The sequence below is a fragment of the Salvelinus fontinalis genome, chromosome 13 (assembly GCF_029448725.1).
Source record: "Salvelinus fontinalis isolate EN_2023a chromosome 13, ASM2944872v1, whole genome shotgun sequence".
NCBI classification, from domain to species: domain Eukaryota; kingdom Metazoa; phylum Chordata; class Actinopteri; order Salmoniformes; family Salmonidae; genus Salvelinus; species Salvelinus fontinalis.
In genome coordinates, this window is record NC_074677.1 from 6,485,037 (window position 1) to 6,501,555 (window position 16,519).

The 16,519-nt window shown below is 47.3% G+C and overlaps 1 protein-coding gene across 5 annotated transcripts in view; it reads left to right on the plus strand.

The window, feature by feature from the left end:
* The window catches only part of LOC129867991 (peripheral-type benzodiazepine receptor-associated protein 1), a 193,517-nt gene that overhangs the window by 139,708 nt on the left and 37,290 nt on the right, over positions 1–16,519 (plus strand). For all 5 annotated transcript variants that reach the window (XM_055941528.1, XM_055941530.1, XM_055941531.1 and 2 more), the window contains 2 exons: positions 2,780–2,954; positions 7,698–7,927. In XM_055941528.1, the coding sequence (XP_055797503.1) occupies positions 2,780–2,954; positions 7,698–7,927 (405 nt within the window). The remainder of the gene's footprint in view (positions 1–2,779; positions 2,955–7,697; positions 7,928–16,519) is intronic.

Sequence of the window (16,519 nt, forward strand, 5' to 3'; positions counted from 1 at the left end):
AGGTGTTTCATGAAATGTTTTGTAAAAGGATAGTTCATTAAATTTCAATATTTTCCTAATGTTCTTGTGCTTCTTTACACCAAAACAAAGGAAAGACATGATATTTTGGTTATTTATAGCAGAGTATGGTATAATTTTAATGGTCCGGCCCACTTGACATCTCCCTAGGCCGTATGTGGCCCACGATGCGAAATGAGTTTGACACCCCTGCTGTAGAGCATTCTGTAAACCCTGTAGAGCATTCTGTAAACCCTGTAGAGCGTTCTGTAAAGACCTGTAGACCATTCTGTAAACCCTGTAGAGCATTCTGTAAACCCTGTAGAGCATTCTGTACACCCTGTAGAGCATTCTGTACACCCTGTAGAGCATTCTGTAAACCCTGTAGAGCATTCTGTAAACCCTGTAGAGCATTCTGTAAACCCTGTAGAGCATTCTGTAAACCCTGTAGAGCATTCATTCTGCAGAGTGTTCTGACTCAGCTGTGGCTATGTAATGGCTTTGCTAGAGTGACTGTGAGCGCTGCACGACCGTGTGTTGGAGGACATGCAATGCAACTCGCTGCAAACTACACTAGCTACACTTCAGATTCTGTCACATTACCCATAAAACCAACACCTCCTACTAAGGCCTTGAAACCTGTTACTCACGCTCCACCCTCCTTTTCCCACCTTTTTTTGTCTTGTAATTTCATTTTTAAAAGAAATTGTAATTGTAAGTGAGTGTTTGCATGTTAAAATCAGGGGTTGGAACTAGTTCCGGAAAATAACAGACATTTTCAAAAAGCAGAATCAGAACTGGGACAAAGTGTTCTATACTGTTCCAAAACAGAACCGTTATTTTAAAAGCATGGAAACCGGTTAATAATTTTTTTTTACATTCCAAGCATTTTCTTTCAGTCCACAAAAAAATCAATAAATCACCTATGCAAAGCCCTCCCTCTGTCAATCAGAAACTTCTTCCAGTGTCTGCCTGCCAGCTGAACAGCTTTGCCAGTGTGTGTGGGTGTAGGCTGTCTGCCCCTCCCCCTCCGAAGCGTAGCTGTAGCCCCTCCCCCTCCGAAGCGTAGCTGTAGCCCCTCCCCTTCCGAAGCGTAGCTGTAGCCCCTCCCCCTCCGAAGCGTAGCTGTAGCCCCTCCCCCTCCGAAGCGTAGCTGTAGCCCCTCCCCCTCCGAAGCGTAGCTGTAGCCCCTCCCCCTCCGAAGCGTAGCTGTAGCCCCTCCCCCTCCGAAGCGTAGCTGTAGCCCCTCCCCCTCCGAAGCGTAGCTGTAGCCCCTCCCCCTCCGAAGCGTAGCTGTAGCCCCTCCCCCTCCGAAGCGTAGCTGTAGCCCCTCCCCCTCCGAAGCGTAGCTGTAGCCCCTCCCCCTCCGAAGCGTAGCTGTAGCCCCTCCCCCTCCGAAGCGTAGCTGTAGCCCCTCCCCCTCCGAAGCGTAGCTGTAGCCCCTCCCCCTCCGAAGCGTAGCTGTAGCCCCTCCCCCTCCGAAGCGTAGCTGTAGCCCCTCCCCCTCCGAAGCGTAGCTGTAGCCCCTCCCCCTCCGAAGCGTAGCTGTAGCCCCTCCCCCTCCGAAGCGTAGCTGTAGCCCCTCCCCCTCCGAAGCGTAGCTGTAGCCCCTCCCCCTCCGAAGCGTAGCTGTAGCCCCTCCCCCTCCGAAGCGTAGCTGTAGCCCCTCCCCCTCCGAAGCGTAGCTGTAGCCCCTCCCCCTCCGAAGCGTAGCTGTAGCCCCTCCCCCTCTGAAGCGTAGCTGTAGCCCCTCCCCCTCTGAAGCGTAGCTGTTGCCCCTCCCCCTCTGAAGCGTAGCTGTTGCCCCTCCCCCTCTGAAGCGTAGCTGTTGCCCCTCCCCCTCTGAAGCGTAGCTGTTGCCCCTCCCCCTCTGAACCGTAGCTGTACCCTACTGAAGTTACAAGCGTGATTCAAGAGAGATTTTTTTATCAGGGAAGAATGGTTCAACTTTTTCAATGCTAGTTAGGGATACTTAAGTTATCGCATTTCACATTGGATGTGTTAACTACTAAAAGGTAAGGCACGTTTTTAATTCTGGTGGCGCTTTGTTAGCTAGCTAGCTTCTCTGGTCCAACTTTATTAAGCCAACTCTGAAGTTCAAAGGTTAAAAGTGTGTCCATAGAAGCCACTCCTCAGTAGGTATAATTCTCTGGGCCTAATGCAGATACTGTTATGTCATCACGAGGCTCAGCACTCCAAACCAAGCCTCCTCCTCCTCCACCCTCTCTCCTCAGTTGCATCTCGCGCTCAACACTTGTCTTTCCTCACTGAGCTGTAGCTTGTCCGATAGCAAGCTGCTCTATCTGCACTGCATGATTGTTGAAGAAATTTAATGTAAGCTAAATGTTTAAAAATATATAATTTCAGAGGTTTCAAAATTAAACGTAAAGGAACGATATAAACCTGTACTTATATTTTTTTGAACCGGTACAGAACTTGATGGAACGGAACAAAAATAATGGTTCTGTTAAGAAAGAAATGATTGGTAAATCATTTCAGTTCCAAACCCTGGTTATAATAAACAAGTTAACTTGTTATTCTAGTCGTATCATTTTGAAATAGTCAAATTGTCAAAGAAGGCCACGACATAAATACATTAGCCTGTGATCTTTCGTTAGCCTCAGAGCTGAAACTAAACGCTCTGTGTGTGTGTCTACCTGTCTCTGTCTCTCGCTCTCTCTCTCTCTCGCTCTCTCTCTCTCTCGCTCTCTCTCTCGCTCTCTCTCTCTCTCTGTCTCGCTGTCTCTCTCTCTCTCTATCTCTATGTCTCTGTGCTCTTCAGTCTAAGGTGCGGGAGTTGGAGGATAAGTGTCACAGCCAGAGTGAACAGTTCAGCCTGCTCAGCCATGAGCTGGAGACCTTCAGACTACAGGCTGGCAAATTGGACCTGTCTGGCTCCACCATCCTCACTAACCCCCCTCTCTGCCATCTGACCAACGGGGTGGGCCTCACCGGAGGTAACCATAGCTACCGTAATGACACTATTACACGCCAATGGGCAACGGTTATTCCCATGATATCACCATAACTATTATAACCATATCATATTACCGTAATGACACTATTACACGCCAATGGGCGTTTTGTTATTCCAATGATATCACCACAACTAGTATAACCATATCATATTACCGTAATGACACTATTACACACCATTGGGCAACTGTTGTCCCAAGATATCACCATAACTATTACAACCATATCATATTATCGTAATGAGACTAATACATTCCTCACACTCACTCATATTCCCCTCATGATATACACTTCCCATCCCAATAAATGTATATTTTCATATGGCCTTTGTATGCCCCCTCGGCCTCCTTTCAAATACTACTACCGAATCTCCCTCAGACACAGTTGACCCATGTGGTCTATAATTTATACCAAGATGCATTTTACACTTGAAGGTAGCTAAAGTAAAGTGTTTGTTCCAGCTGTGGGTCTCCCATGTAGATAGTAGGATTGTAATTACATTTTAAATGGCCGTGATTGAGTTTGAAAGGGATTCCACTTGATAAATTCACTTTGATGCAGACCCGTATGAGTACATGAGATTTTGTCAACCTGGCCACAGCTGGCTTTAAAGTATCCATTAAAGTCCCTACTGTATCCATCCGTATGTCCATCTATCTATATATCCATACATGCATCCATCCATATATCCATGCATCCATTTATCCATCCAGCCATCCAGCCATATATCCAGCCATCCATCCAGCCATATATCCATCAGTAGCTGTGCTGTTTGTGTTTTAGATCAACGTGGCCCATGGGATTACTCTCTGGGTGATGTGGCCTTCTGGAGTCTGGAGGAGAGAGATACTCTCCCATGTGACCCCTTTCTACCATGTACTGGTAGAGTTGGCTCCTTGTGACTATTACTGCTACCGTGAACACTGCCACTCCCTGTCCTGGTCTTGTTTGAGTAATCTGATACCTGAATTCACAGTTAGGTTCATTGTAACGACCCACATAATCACAATATTCATGTCCGAATACCCATACTAGTGTACTACATACTTAAACTGCATACTTTACTCATCGTCATATATTATTTAGCACGTACCGTTCAGTAAAAATATACAATAGGCCACAGCCACAAAGCAGTAGCGGCTCCTGACTGGCTGAGTAGGTGGGGCGGGGCCGAGTGCGGGTGGATTTTTCCAAATTATAACCAGCCTATCACATTTGACCTTTACCGTAGTACAGTGTTTCCCAACTCCAGTCCTTCAGTACCCCCAACATAAATCCTGTTATGGCTGCTAGCGGCACACCTCGACAACATCCGGTGAAATTGCAGAGCGCCAAATTCAAACTACAGAATTATAAATATTTAACATTCATGAAAATACACGTGTAATACATCAAAATAAAGCTTAACTTCTTGTTAATCCAGCCGCAGTGTCAGATTTCAAAAAGGCTTTACGGCGAAAGCATACCATGCGATTGTCTGAGGACAGCGCCCCGCATACAAATGCATGACAAATCATTTTTCAACCAGGCAGTTGCGACACGAAAGTCAGAAATAATAATAAATGCCTTACCTTTGAAGATCTTCTTCTGTTGGCACTCCAAAAGGTCCCAGTTACATCACAAATGGTCCTTTTGTTCGATAAAGTCCTTCTTTATATCCATAAAAACTCAGTTTATCTGGCGCACTTCATTCAATAATCCACCGGTTTCCCTCCTTCAAAATGCATACAAAATTAATCCCAAACGTTACCAATAAACTTATCCAAACAAGTCAAACAACGTTTATAATCAATCCTTAGGTGCCCTAATACGTAAATAAACGATAAAAGTTGAGACGGAGAATCGTGTATTATCTTTACCGGAGATAAACCAAAAGAACGCGTTCTCGTCCATGCGCATGGAAACACTACAGCCAAAATGGAAGCCACTTAGAAAAACTACAACTTCTACCTAATTTTTCCAAAAACCAGCCTGAAACTCTTTCTAAAGACTGTTGACATCTAGTGGAAGCCCTAGGAACTGCAATCTGGGAGGATTTTGCCTTATTATAAAAGTGACAGCCATTGAAAACAGTGGTAGGCTGAATTTCTTTTTTTTGGGGGGGGGGGTGTTTGTCCACTGGGTTTTGCCTGCCATTTCAGTTCAGTTATACTCACAGACATTAATTTAACAGTTTTAGAAACTTCAGAGTGTTTTCTATCCAAATCTACCAATTATTATTATGTATATCCTAGCTTCTGCGCCTGAGTAACAGGCAGTTTACTTTGGGCACGCTTTTCATCCGGATGTCAAATACTGCCCCCTAGCCCAAAGAGGTTTTAAAACTGTCCGACAGCTAGATCCAGGATTCTTACAGGGTTCAAGTTCAATGTCTAATTTAACTGATTAATGCTCTTCTAAAGTGCATTCGGAAAGTTTCCACACCCCTTGACCTTTTCCACATTTTGTTAAGTTACAGCCTTATTCTAAAATGTATTAACTTGTTTTCCTTCATCAATCTACACACAATACCCCATAATGACAAAGCAAAAATAATTGTAAAAAAAACTTTTATTAAAAATGAAAAACAGAGATTACATTTGCATAAGTATTCAGACCCTTTACTCAGTACTTTGTTGAAGCACCTTTGGCAGCGATTACAGCCTCGAGTCTTCTTGGCTATAACGCTACAAGCTTGGCACACCTGTATTTGGGGAGTTTCTCCCATTCTTCTTTGCAGATCCTCTCAAGCTCTGTCAGGTTGGATGGGGAGCGTCACTGCACAGCTATTTTCAGGTCTCTCCAGAGATGTTAGATCGGGTTCCAGTCCGGGCCCCTTTGCTAGGCAACTCAAGGACATTCAGAGACTTGTCCCGAAGCCACTCCTGTGTTGTCTTGGAGATGTGCTTAGGGTCATTGTCCTGTCGGAAGGTGAACCTTCACCCCAGTCTGAGGTCCTGAGCACTCTCTGGACCAGGTTTTCATCATCTCTGTACTTTGCTTTGTTCATCTTTCCCTTGATCCTGACTAGTCTCCCAGTCCCTGCCACTGAAAAACATCCCCACAGCATGATGCTGCCACCACCATGCTTCACCGTGGGATTGTGACAGGTTTCCTCCAGACGGGACGCTTGGCATCAGAACAGAGAATCTTGTTTCTCATGGTCTGAGAGTCCTTTAGGTGCCCTTTGGCAAACTCTAAGAGGGCTGTCATGTGCATTTGACTGAGGAGTGGCTTCTGTCTGGCCACTAACATAAAGGCCTGATTGGTAGAGCGCTGCAGAGATGGTTGTCCTTCTGGAAGGTTTTCCCATCTCCACAGAGGAACTCTGGAGCACTGTCAGAATGACCATCGGGTTCTTGGTCACCTTCCTGACCAAGGCACTTCTCCCCCGATTGCTCAGTTTGGCCAGGCGGACAGCTCTGGGAAGAGTCTTGGTGGTTCCAAACTTCTTCCAATTAAGAATTATGTGTTCTCGGGGACCTTCAATATTGCAGAAATGTTTTGGTACCCCTCCCCAGATCTGTGCCTCGACACAATCCTGTCTCAGAGCTCTACGGACAATTCCTTTGACCTCATGGCTTGATTTTTGCTCTGACATGCACTGTCAGCTGTGGGACCTTATATAGACAGGTGTGTGCCTTTCCAAATCATGTCCAATCAATTGAATTTACCACAGGTGGACTCCAATCAACGTGTAGAAACATCTGAAGGATGATCAATGGAAATAGGATGCACCTGAGCTCAATTTCGTGTCTCATAGCAAAGGGTCTGAATAATTGTTTTTTATACATTTCCAACATTTTCTACAAATCTGTTTTCGCTTTGACATTATGGGGTATTGTATGTGGAAAACGTGTGGAGGGGTCTGATTACTTTCCGAATGCACTGGATTGCTGATACTATGTATTGGCCATTGAGAGGCTTTGAAGCCACCGGTCGGCCATATTTGTACGCCCCAGTAGGAGCAGTGCTCCATAGGAATGAATGGAAATCTACAGTATTTCAATTAAATGTTTCAAGGACAAAATGTAGTTCATTTTAGTATTTTTTTTTGTTGTAGTGGGGACAGCAACATTAGTAATCTCCATCAATTATATTTCAAGAAAAATGTTTTTAAATATTTTTGTCATTTAAAAAAAATATATTAGCTCACATAATACATTTTAAACTATGAATTAAGGTGTCTATAATAGAACTAACATGGAATAAATCAATCTCTATAGCTTCTCAAATATTTTTATAATGGTGAGGGAGAGCCAAGATGGTGGCACGGTGGCTTCAAGACAGCATCTCCTATCAGTCATCTAGTCTATTAATAAATCATTGGATGTGCCATGTACAGGGGAGGGGGGTGTGGGGGGGGGTGACCTCGAAGCTCAGAGAGAGATGGAGACAGGAGGGTTTTACTCCACTGTTTATTCAGCCTGGGATGACGTAGGCCTGCCTGCTTTCACCACCTTCACATCCTACTGGTCACCTGCACACCAACCACATACCAACCACCTAGCTAACTACAAGCAGGAGAGTTGGGGTTAGATGTGTGTGGCCTGGGGTGACCAGCTGTCAAGGCCACTGCCTCCAGAGCACGTGCTGCTGCTCGCATGGGTTCCGATCCGACCCACCGCTCTTCTATCACGCTCTATCATCCTATCTTTCCTCTCACTCTCTCACTGTCCTACCTAATAAACAGGAAAAACCAGAACAGATGTATGTTTTCTCACGAAGTGTCTTCTTCCTGCTAGATGTGGCAGCAACTCTACGAATGGGGGCCACCCCTCACGCTGCGGGTCTCACACGCCATCCTACCGTCAAGCACCGTGAGCTGCCCACCATCAGCCTGACCAAGTCTTCCAGCACCCCCAAGTCTGCCTCTGATACCACCCACCTCTCCCCCAAGTCAGCCGAGTCCCACCACAGCCCCCACCACAGCCCCCACCATAGCCCACGCAGGACCAGCCCCACGTCACATGAGGTGAGAGCTCCAGCCCTGTTTCATATCATTCAATCACTACTCACTAGGTAGAATCACTACTCACTAGGTAGAATCACTACTCACTAGGGAGAATCATTACTTACTAGGGAGAATCACTACTCACTAGGGAGAATCACTACTCACTGGGGAGATTCACTACTCACTGGGGAGAATCACTACTCACTAGGGAGAATCACTACTCACTAGGGAGAATCACTACTCACTAGGGAGAATCACTACTCACTAGGGAGAATCACTACTCACTAGGGAGAATCACTACTCACTAGGGAGAATCACTACTCACTAGGGAGAATCACTACTCACTGGGGAGAATCACTACTCACTGGGGAGAATCACTACTCACTGGGGAGAATCACTACTCACTGGGGAGAATCACTACTCACTAGGAGAATCACTACTCACTAGGGAGAATCACTACTCACTAGGAGAATCACTACTCACTAGGAGTATCACTACTCACTAGGAGTATCACTACTCACTAGGAGTATCACTACTCACTAGGGAGAATCACTACTCACTAGGGAGAATCACTACTCACTAGGAGAATCACTAGGAGAATCACTACTCACTAGGGAGAATCACTACTCACTAGGAGAATCACTACTCACTAGGAGAATCACTACTCACTAGGAGAATCACTAGGAGAATCACTACTCACTAGGGAGAATCACTACTCACTAGGGAGAATCACTACTCACTGGGGAGAATCACTACTCACTGGGGAGAATCACTACTCACTGGGGAGAATCACTACTCACTGGGGAGAATCACTACTCACTAGGAGAATCACTACTCACTAGGGAGAATCACTACTCACTAGGGAGAATCACTACTCACTAGGGAGAATCACTACTCACTAGGGAGAATCACTACTCACTAGGGAGAATCACTACTCACTAGGGAGAATCACTACTCACTGGGGAGAATCACTACTCACTAGGGAGAATCACTACTCACTAGGAGAATCACTAGGAGAATCACTACTCACTAGGGAGAATCACTACTCACTAGGAGAATCACTACTCACTAGGAGAATCACTAGGAGAATCACTACTCACTAGGGAGAATCACTACTCACTAGGGAGAATCACTACTCACTGGGGAGAATCACTACTCACTGGGGAGAATCACTACTCACTGGGGAGAATCACTACTCACTGGGGAGAATCACTACTCACTAGGAGAATCACTACTCACTAGGGAGAATCACTACTCACTAGGGAGAATCACTACTCACTAGGGAGAATCACTACTCACTAGGGAGAATCACTACTCACTGGGGAGAATCACTACTCACTGGGGAGAATCACTACTCACTGGGGAGAATCACTACTCACTGGGGAGAATCACTACTCACTGGGGAGAATCACTACTCACTGGGGAGAATCACTACTCACTGGGGAGAATCACTACTCACTGGGGAGAATCACTACTCACTGGGGAGAATCACTACTCACTGGGGAGAATCACTACTCACTAGGGAGAACCACTACTCACTGGGGAGAATCACTACTCACTAGGGAGAATCACTACTCACTAGAGAGAATCACTACTCACTAGGGAGATTCACTAGAGAGAATCACTACTCACCAGAGAGAATCACTACTCACCAGGGAGAATCACTACTCACTAGGGAGAATCACTACTCACTAGGGAGAATCACTACTCACTAGAGAGAATCACTACTCACTAGAGAGAATCACTACTCACTAGAGAGAATCACTACTCACTAGAGAGAATCACTACTCACTAGGGAGATTCACTAGGGAGAATCACTACTCACTAGGGAGAATCACTACTCACTAGGGAGAATCACTACTCACTAGGGAGAATCGCTACTCACTAGGGAGAATCGCTACTCACTAGGGAGAATCACTACTCACTAGGGAGAATCACTACTCACTAGGGAGAATCACTACTCACTAGGGAGAATCACTACTCACTAGGGAGAATCACAATTTATTTCATATGGAGAGTTTCCTGTTTAACTGTAAATCATGACCTGGAATCATGTGGAGTAGTCTTACTAAGGGCATAACTGTGGCCATTTCAGACTGACTCAGCATTTTAGTTTTGGTTTAACTCTGGTACAGTAGCAAAAAACAAATAGCATGGACTATAATTTGCAATACTCGCACAAAAGTATTTTTTTGTCATGAGAATAACTGCTAAGCTATTTTCAATCAATCGGACTCAAATATTCCTCAAGTCCTCCAGATCAAATCACTCATGGATTGTCTCCACTAAATGGCATTATCATTCCTGTGGATTTGCATGTCAGACTTCATGGATTTTAAAAAACGTCATTGGCCTTTCTCTCTCACACGGCACTGACTGTACTAGCACACCGGCTAGGGATTAAATACACAATGGTAAATACAGCACGTGTAGTGTTAGAGATAACAGAATAGGACCTTGTTGGGGGGTCTGTCTTCTGTCTGTGTTAGAGATAACAGAATAGGACCTTGTTGAGGTTGGGGGGTCTGTCTTCTATCAGTGTTAGAGATAACAGAACAAGACCTTGTTGGGGGTCTGTCTTCTATCAGTGTTAGAGATAACAGAACAAGACCTTGTTGGGGGTCTGTCTTCTATCAGTGTTGGAGATAACAGAACAAGACCTTGTGTTACACGGAGTGGAACAGGGAACCCAAGAGCAGACCCAGATGAGGAGACTGGGATGAAGTAACCAAGGTATTTATTGAAACACAGGGGGAAGATGGAGTGCAGGCCAGGGGAAGCTCGGGCGGGTTGCAGGAAACCAGGTGCGGAGGCTGAGGCTGGAGCGAGAGGGGTTGAGACAGGGTAAGCAGGTCCGGAGGCTGAGGCTGGAGCGAGAGGGGTTGAGACAGGGTAAGCAGGTCCGGAGGCTGAGGCTGGAGCGAGAGGGGTTGAGACAGGGTAAGCAGGTCCGGAGGCTGAGGCTGGAGCGAGAGGGGTTGAGACAGGGTAAGCAGGTCCGGAGGCTGAGGCTGGAGCGAGAGGGGTTGAGACAGGGTAAGCAGGTCCGGAGGGGAATCCAAGGGAGCAGTAGAGTGGGGAATCCAGGGCAGAGTAGCAGGATGACGAGATGTGGGACTGGAGACAGGAACCAGAGTCAGAGCGGACAGAACTGTAGCGGAGAGGAAAACCGTGTCAGGCAAGGAAAACAGGCACAAAAGGATCTAAATAGTAACAAACGGCTAGAAACGTTGACTGAGTGAGCAAAGATTACGATCTGGCAGTGTGAAAGTGGCAGGACTGAGTATTTGTAGAGGTCTTGATTATGGAACAGGTTGCAGCTGGTGAGGATCTGCTCTGACTCCAGCACACCTGTCTTCGCCCACACAATCACACACAGAGAGAGAGGGAGAGAGTACTGCGGGAGTGGCGGCAGGTCAAGGGGACACAGGATGAGCAGTAGAGGGCGTGGCAGGAGCAGATGTGACACCTTGTTGAGGTTGGGGGTCTGTCTTCTATCAGTGTTAGAGAACAGAATAAGACCTTGTTGGGAGGTCTGTCTTCTATCAATGATAGAGATAACAGAACACGACCTTGTTGAGGTTGGGGGTCTGTTTCAATCAGTGTTAGAAATAACAGAATAAGACCTTGTTGAAGTCGGGGGTCTGTCTTCTATCAGTGTTAGAGATAACAGAATAAGACCTTGTTGAAGTCGGGGGTCTGTCTTCTATCAGTGTTAGAGATAACAGAATAAGACCTTGTTGAAGTCGGGGGTCTGTCTTTTATCGGTGTTAGAGATAACAGAATAAGACCTTTTTGAGGTCGGGGGTCTGTCTTTTATCGGTGTTAGAGATAACAGAACAAGACCTTGTTGAGGTTGGGGGTCTGTCTTCTATCAGTGTTAGAGATAACAGAATAAGACCTTGTTGAGGTTGGCTGGTCTCTGTCTTCTCTAATTCAGTTTCCAGCTGTGTGCATTAACTTTTTTCTGTCTCTCTCACATGGCACTGTAGTGTAGAACATTGACCAAAGACAAATGCAGCACTTACAGTGGGAAAGATAATACCCTTTTGGATTGGAGTTTTGAAGCAGCAGAACCTCCCTCTCATCCAGTCTCTCTGTAGTGGGTGTCTATCCTCCCTCTCATCCAGTCTCTCTGTAGTGGGTGTCTATCCTCCCTCTCATCCAGTCTCTCTGTAGTGGGTATAAATCCTCCCTCTCATCCAGTCTCTCTGTAGTGGGTGTCTATCCTCCCTCTCATCCAGTCTCTCTGTAGTGGGTATAAATCCTCCCTCTCATCCAGTCTCTCTGTAGTGGGTGTCTATCCTCCCTCTCATCCAGTCTCTCTGTAGTGGGTGTCTATCCTCCCTCTCATCCAGTCTCTCTGTAGTGGGTGTCTATCCTCCCTCTCATCCAGTCTCTCTGTAGTGGGTATCTATCCTCCCTCTCATCCAGTCTCTCTGTAGTGGGTGTCTATCCTCCCTCTCATCCAGTCTCTCTGTAGTGGGTGTCTATCCTCCCTCTCATCCAGTCTCTCTGTAGTGGGTATCTATCCTCCCTCTCATCCAGTCTCTCTGTAGTGGGTATAAATCCTCCCTCTCATCCAGTCTCTCTGTAGTGGGTGTCTATCCTCCCTCTCATCCAGTCTCTCTGTAGTGGGTGTCTATCCTCCCTCTCATCCAGTCTCTCTGTAGTGGGTTTCTATCCTCCCTCTCATCCAGTCTCTCTGTAGTGGGTGTCTATCCTCCCTCTCATCCAGTCTCTCTGTAGTGGGTGTCTATCCTCCCTCTCATCCAGTCTCTCTGTAGTGGGTGTCTATCCTCCCTCTCATCCAGTCTCTCTGTAGTGGGTGTCTATCCTCCCTCTCATCCAGTCTCTCTGTAGTGGGTATCTATCCTCCCTCTCATCCAGTCTCTCTGTAGTGGGTATAAATCCTCCCTCTCATCCAGTCTCTCTGTAGTGGGTATAAATCCTCCCTCTCATCCAGTCTCTCTGTAGTGGGTATAAATCCTCCCTCTCATCCAGTCTCTCTGTAGTGGGTATAAATCCTCCCTCTCATCCAGTCTCTCTGTAGTGGGTATAAGTCCTCCCTCTCATCCAGTCTCTCTTTAGTGGGTATCTATCCTCCCTCTCATCCAGTCTCTCTGTAGTGGGTATCTATCCTCCCTCTCATCCAGTCTCTCTGTAGTGGGTGTCTATCCTCACACTCATCCAGTCTCTCTGTAGTGGGTGTCTATCCTCCCTCTCATCCAGTCTCTCTGTAGTGGGTATTTTCCTCCCTCTCATCCAGTCTCTCTGTAGTGGGTGTCTATCCTCCCTCTCATCCAGTCTCTCTGTAGTGGGTGTCTATCCTCCCTCTCATCCAGTCTCTCTGTAGTGGGTGTCTATCCTCCCTCTCATCCAGTCTCTCTGTAGTGGGTGTCTATCCTCCCTCTCATCCAGTCTCTCTGTAGTGGGTGTCTATCCTCCCTCTCATCCAGTCTCTCTGTAGTGGGTGTCTATCCTCCCTCTCATCCAATCTCTCTGTAGTGGGTATAAATCCTCCCTCTCATCCAGTCTCTCTGTAGTGGGTATAAATCCTCCCTCTCATCCAGTCTCTCTGTAGTGGGTGTCTATCCTCCCTCTCATCCAGTCTCTCTGGAGTGGGTGTCTATCCTCCCTCTCATCCAGTCTCTCTGTAGTGGGTGTCTATCCTCCCTCTCATCCAGTCTCTCTGTAGTGGGTATCTATCCTCCCTCTCATCCAGTCTCTCTGTAGTGGGTGTCTATCCTCCCTCTCATCCAGTCTCTCTGTAGTGGGTGTCTATCCTCCCTCTCATCCAGTCTCTCTGTAGTGGGTGTCTATCCTCCCTCTCATCCAGTCTCTCTGTAGTGGGTATCTATCCTCCCTCTCATCCAGTCTCTCTGTAGTGGGTGTCTATCCTCCCTCTCATCCAGTCTCTCTGTAGTGGGTGTCTATCCTCCCTCTCATCCAGTCTCTCTGTAGTGGGTGTCTATCCTCCCTCTCATCCAGTCTCTCTGTAGTGGGTATCTATCCTCCCTCTCATCCAGTCTCTCTGTAGTGGGTGTCTATCCTCCCTCTCATCCAGTCTCTCTGTAGTGGGTGTCTATCCTCCCTCTCATCCAGTCTCTCTGTAGTGGGTATAAATCCACCCTCTCATCCAGTCTCTCTGTAGTGGGTATAAATCCTCCCTCTCATCCAGTCTCTCTGTAGTGGGTATCTATCCTCCCTCTCATCCAGTCTCTCTGTAGTGGGTGTCTATCCTCCCGCTCATCCAGTCTCTCTGTAGTGGGTGTCTATCCTCCCTCTCATCCAGTCTCTCTGTAGTGGGTGTCTATCCTCCCTCTCATCCAGTCTCTCTGTAGTGGGTGTCTATCCTCCCTCTCATCCAGTCTCTCTGTAGTGGGTATTTTCCTCCCTCTCATCCAGTCTCTCTGTAGTGGGTGTCTATCCTCCCTCTCATCCAGTCTCTCTGTAGTGGGTGTCTATCCTCCCTCTCATCCAGTCTCTCTGTAGTGGGTGTCTATCCTCCCTCTCATCCAGTCTCTCTGTAGTGGGTGTCTATCCTCCCTCTCATCCAGTCTCTCTGTAGTGGGTGTCTATCCTCCCTCTCATCCAGTCTCTCTGTAGTGGGTGTCTATCCTCCCTCTCATCCAGTCTCTCTGTAGTGGGTGTCTATCCTCCCTCTCATCCAGTCTCTCTGTAGTGGGTGTCTATCCTCCCTCTCATCCAGTCTCTCTGTAGTGGGTATAAATCCTCCCTCTCATCCAGTCTCTCTGTAGTGGGTATAAATCCTCCCTCTCATCCAGTCTCTCTATAGTGGGTGTCTATCCTCCCTCTCATCCAGTCTCTCTGTAGTGGGTGTCTATCCTCCCTCTCATCCAGTCTCTCTGTAGTGGGTGTCTATCCTCCCTCTCATCCAGTCTCTCTGTAGTGGGTATCTATCCTCCCTCTCATCCAGTCTCTCTGTAGTGGGTGTCTATCCTCCCTCTCATCCAGTCTCTCTGTAGTGGGTATCTATCCTCCCTCTCATCCAGTCTCTCTGTAGTGGGTGTCTATCCTCCCTCTCATCCAGTCTCTCTGTAGTGGGTGTCTATCCTCCCTCTCATCCAGTCTCTCTATAGTGGGTATCTATCCTCCCTCTCATCCAGTCTCTCTGTAGTGGGTGTCTATCCTCCCTCTCATCCAGTCTCTCTGTAGTGGGTATAAATCCTCCCTCTCATCCAGTCTCTCTGTAGTGGGTGTCTATCCTCCCTATCATCCAGTCTCTCTGTAGTGGGTGTCTATCCTCCCTCTCATCCTGTCTCTCTGTAGTGGGTATAAATCCTCCCTCTCATCCAGTCTCTCTGTAGTGGGTATAAATCCTCCCTCTCATCCAGTCTCTCTGTAGTGGGTGTCTATCCTCCCTCTCATCCAGTCTCTCTGTAGTGGGTATCTATGCTCCCTCTCATCCAGTCTCTCTGTAGTGGGTGTCTATCCTCCCTCTCATCCAGTCTCTCTGTAGTGGGTGTCTATCCTCCCTCTCATCCAGTCTCTCTGTAGTGGGTGTCTATCCTCCCTCTCATCCAGTCTCTCTGTAGTGGGTGTCTATCCTCCCTCTCATCCAGTCTCTCTGTAGTGGGTGTCTATCCTCCCTCTCATCCAGTCTCTCTGTAGTGGGTGTCTATCCTCCCTCTCATCCAGTCTCTCTGTAGTGGGTATAAATCCTCCCTCTCATCCAGTCTCTCTGTAGTGGGTGTCTATCCTCCCTCTCATTCAGTCTCTCTGTAGTGGGTGTCTATCCTCCCTCTCATCCAGTCTCTCTGTAGTGGGTATAAATCCTCCCTCTCATCCAGTCTCTCTGTAGTGGGTATAAATCCTCCCTCTCATCCAGTCTCTCTGTAGTGGGTGTCTATCCTCCCTCTCATCCAGTCTCTCTGTAGTGGGTGTCTATCCTCCCGCTCATCCAGTCTCTCTGTAGTGGGTGTCTATCCTCCCTCTCATCCAGTCTCTCTGTAGTGGGTGTCTATCCTCCCTCTCATCCAGTCTCTCTGTAGTGGGTATAAATCCTCCCTCTCATCCAGTCTCTCTGTAGTGAGTATAAATCCTCCCTCTCATCCAGTCTCTCTGTAGTGGGTATAAATCCTCCCTCTCATCCAGTCTCTCTGTAGTGGGTATAAACCCTCCCTCTCATCCAGTCTCTCTGTAGTGAGTATAAATCCTCCCTCTCATCCAGTCTCTCTGTAGTGGGTATAAATCCTCCCTCTCATCCAGTCTCTCTGTAGTGGGTGTCTATCCTCCCTCTCATCCAGTCTCTCTGTAGTGGGTGTCTATCCTCCCTCTCATCCAGTCTCTCTGTAGTGGGTGTCTATCCTCCCTCTCATCCAGTCTCTCTGTAGTGGGTGTCTATCCTCCCTCTCATCCAGTCTCTCTGTAGTGGGTGTCTATCCTCCCTCTCATCCAGTCTCTCTGTAGTGGGTATAAATCCTCCCTCTCATCCAGTCTCTCTGTAGTGGGCATAAATCCTCCCTCTCATCCAGTCTCTCTGTAGTGGGTGTCTATCCTCCCTCTCATCCAGTCTCTCTGGAGTGGGTGTCTATCCTCCCTCTCATCCAGTCTCTCTGTAGTGGGTGTCTATCCTCCCTCTCATCCAGT